Genomic DNA, 3,955 nt, shown 5'->3' with positions numbered 1-3,955 from the left:
CTAATCAAATGGAACTATGGGAGGACATAAATTTACAAGAGCTGAGCAAACTCTTAAGATGTTGTCAATTAATGGAATGCTATCAGGATTGCTCATCAAGAAGTCTGTTGGTAGTGTTCCCTGTAGGATGGTAAATTTCCTGCGTAATAGCCCGATAACCCTCTCAACATGTATGCGAACATTTGCAATACCTCTAGTATGCTCGACATCAAAGGGATCGAGTTGTTTCTTTCCTTTAGTGAAAGCAGGTATTACTAGTTTTGCTCTTTTGAAAGCAACACTTTCATGAATAGTAAACCCACGATCTGCCATTACCATGTCTCCCGGCACCAGCTTCTCCAGAATCCCAGAGTTTTCAGTGAGGAATTTATCAGATGTACGCCCTCCCCAGGCTTCTGATACAAAACAAATAGTTCCTTGAGGTGTGACACCAACCAGGACCTTGATGGTGTTGTGGTGCTTGTATGATGAGAATGTCTGAGCACGAGCTAATAGATTTGTTGGTTTCTCAATAAACAATTCAAAACAATCAATTATTACAGTTGTCCTTGTTCCAAAAGAGAACTGAAAACATTGTGGCATGGTTCTTATTAGACTCTCCCTGTCTGGCCAGTGAAGAAGTGGGGATAGTCTAACATCCATAGCAGCAAGCCAAGCTTTAAAAGTTCTTGATACTGTTGGCAGGGAGACATTAAAACGGTATGCCAAGTCTTGTAAGGGAACATCAAGTCTTAATTTAATGAGAACTATGATAAACTCTTGAAAACGTGATAATACTTGGGAGCGACGAGAGACGAAGGGGGAAACATGCTCAAACACAAAATGCAAGATCTCGTAGGAGGGGAGTCCAGTGTAAAAATTTACTTTCTCATCGTCGTCTTGGAAGTCGTTCTCAGTAAATCCGTGGATAGTTTTCGTGTACATATATTCAAACTCTTCGCTTTGCGTGGAGGCTTCAAATGTTTCTGTAACTTCGGTTTGCGTGCTCGCCTCTTGTGACTTTGGCTCTTGATATTCAAAAGTGTCCAGAGAGTCACTGTCATTTGTTTGCATGTCAGTCTGGGTTTCACTCGTAATATTATCAGTTACAAAACATGACAAATCATTATTCTTACTTTCTGGACCAGTAAAAATAATGCTTCGAACAGTCTCGCCTTTCTCTTGTAAACAAAGCCTTTTCTTGGCCATTTCTTGCTCGGCTAGCTCGATTCGTTTCTTCCTGCGAGATCTTGCTCTTTCCGATCGAGCAAGCACTGTTTCAGCATCATCTTTAGCGTTCACTTTGACTTGAGGCTTTCCAAGGTGTAGAGTAGGCACCCAATCCACATTATATCGGTCCCAACTTCCTGCTGGACTCCCAGAAACAAAATGGCGACTACAAACACGGTTGTTCAGCACAACAGTTTCGGTCAAGTCTGCCCGACTTATAGCGGAAATCCATTTCGTTCTGCGTTCAATTGATAACTCCTCGGCTTCTTCTCCTTGGTTTTTAATTACTGTCGGTACTCTACAGAAAGAAATACCTTTATGTCGTCCACTTTTAGCGTTGCAATCCACGAACAAACAGAGAACCATTACGATAAACTATCATGGCCGATACCAGCGTGGTACACCAATATGGCGGCTTAGCAACCGTCGTCAAGATGTTGGTCACGTGGGTGAAAACCAAGGATAGATAGAGAACCAACAAACTCTACTCACATGTGACGCCGAATCAAGAAATTGAACCCGAGACCCCAGGGGGTAGAAATGGAGTACTACCTGATTTTGACAAACTAAATTTGAATTCCATCCGTGAATATGCTGTGCCCTGACTTTGATCAGCCTAGAGGTTGTTTTAGGGTTCGATCTGTGAGTTAGCCGTGCCCTGACTTAGATCAGCCCAGAGGTTGTTTTAGGGTTATGATAATAATAATAATAATAATAATAATAATAATAATAATAATAATAATAATAATAATTATTATTATTATTATTTATACACGATAAGTTATATACAGCGTAGCTGATGTGGTCGTGTTCTAATCCTAGGTCCTAAGTTATACTAGTCCTTTCACTCTCACCCACACACATTCTCTCTCTCTCTCTCTCTCTCTCTCTCTCTCATTCTCTCGATCTTATCTACTACTAAGCTAATTATTACATAATTTAATATTTTGACTGGAAAGAGTTATTACATCTTTAGTTGAGATATGTCCTTTTTAAGTTTAGCAGCAGTAAGGGGGACTCGCGATTGATGCCGTATATTTGCGGGTTTTACCCGGGAAATTACGAACGCGGGTACAGCAGATTTACGGGATTTCCCGCGAAAAGTCCCTTACTGCTGCTCTGTTGGGTACTGCAAACGAAGTATAAAATACGTCATATATAATGGATACCATCAAAAGTATCGAGAACAAGACTGTGCGCAAACTTAGAACCCAGGTTCTGGACAGGTTAGACGCAGACTTTGCCTTTACGACATTTATGGAAGGTAATACGGATGAGACTATGACGCAGGAAAGAGCAGAACAGATAATCGACCTAATGCCCGAGGGTAATTACCGTTTGGAGTTGACCTTTATAAAGTATCTGGACGGGGAATGGATTATTGAAAGGGGCCGCAATCCCATTAGAGCGTCTGGTAAAAAGAACCTGTTCGTCTTAAGTAAGGCTACCAACCCGGGAGCATTAGAAGGAATTGACATGTTATTCTATGAGGTTGCTTACCCTGTTACAGTGGTAATTTACGGGGCGTATGAAATGCCCACGCCAGATGTAAAGAAGTTACGACCAATGCGACATCCTGGTAATTGTGTTGGTAAGCTAGTCCGGGAATTCTTTGAAGATGCTTCCCGTGGTGGTAAGTTAACCTTAAAGCGCCGAGAAGCCATTCGAAAGTGGGAGCATTCTACCCGCAAGACTGGAGGAACCATAGCCAATATTAAGAAGTTGGAAGTGGCATTAGAGCGGCGTATACACGTTAAAGATATCACAGACGGGTTCATTTACTCTGGGACTCACAAATATGGAGGTAGAGGAGCTCCTATTGTTATCTACCAACATAATGGGCACGCTTGGCGGGAACTAAGGTTTCCTAAGAAGGTTAAGACCTCAGTCTACAAAGTATCTCCGTTAGCAGACTTGGTTCATGAGAATTCCATCTGGTTAATGGACGCAGAAGGTAGGCAATTTATGACACAAGACGGTACTTTGTATAGACCCGAAATGGAACAGCTGAAGATAGACAGCGTTTGTGAAGACCTGGGTGAAGATTTTCCCGAAGTATTAAGTTCTCGTTCCCTGGACTTCTTAGCCGCAAAGAAGCGTAATGGCTGGAAGCCGACTCCTAGCGACCTTCCAATTCCAAAAGCCTGCATAGAACATGGTCACGGAGGTCTTTGGAATATGGAATACGACGAGGACGAGTATGTCTCGCTGGATATGAAACATTGTTACCCTGCGTCTTTCAAAGGCCTAGGAGATTGTAAAGAGTATTATGACCGTTACGGACATCCGGGCAGCCAATTCTTTAGGGTAGCTTTGGATGGTACGTACGATGCCCCAGCGACAGGATTCGTTAGATTGACCAGCTGGAAGCTAAAGAAGGGATTACATCCCATAATTTACGCGTGGTATGGGAAGCATCTGCAAGAAAAGGAATGGATCCCTGTGCCGCTATTAAAGTTCCTTGAAGAACGGAAACTCCTTACGTACACTGCTCATGAGGCAATATTATGTCGTCGGGAGTTTACCAAATGGCTGCCAGAAGACAATGCTACCGCCCGCATAGTTATTGGTAAGTTCACTCAGGGCGCAAAGGAAGGGGAGAAGCACATGCAACGCCGCTTAATCACAGATAAAGGAGAATTAAGCTTCCTCGTGCAACGAGCTCACGACCAAGGTTCAATGGTGTCAGTAGAGAAGTGGGATTATTTCACAGATTCCCTGCAACAATGGAATGCCTTGTGTTACT

At 42.8% G+C, this 3,955-nt stretch overlaps 1 protein-coding gene across 1 annotated transcript; it reads right to left on the bottom strand.

The window, feature by feature from the left end:
* Positions 1-1,575, bottom strand: LOC148912133 (uncharacterized). The gene has a single exon (XM_089027966.1). The coding sequence runs from the start codon at positions 1,573-1,575 to the stop codon at positions 1-3; it is 1,575 nt and encodes a 524-aa protein (XP_088884092.1).
* Between the last annotated feature and the right edge of the window lie 2,380 nt (positions 1,576-3,955).

The sequence above is a fragment of the Actinia tenebrosa genome, unplaced genomic scaffold, assembly GCF_029948245.1.
Source record: "Actinia tenebrosa isolate PJP-AT-01 unplaced genomic scaffold, QUT_ActTen_1.0 PGA_scaffold12__29_contigs__length_12842862, whole genome shotgun sequence".
NCBI lineage: Eukaryota > Metazoa > Cnidaria > Anthozoa > Actiniaria > Actiniidae > Actinia > Actinia tenebrosa.
This window is presented reverse-complemented; position numbering and strand designations above follow the sequence as displayed.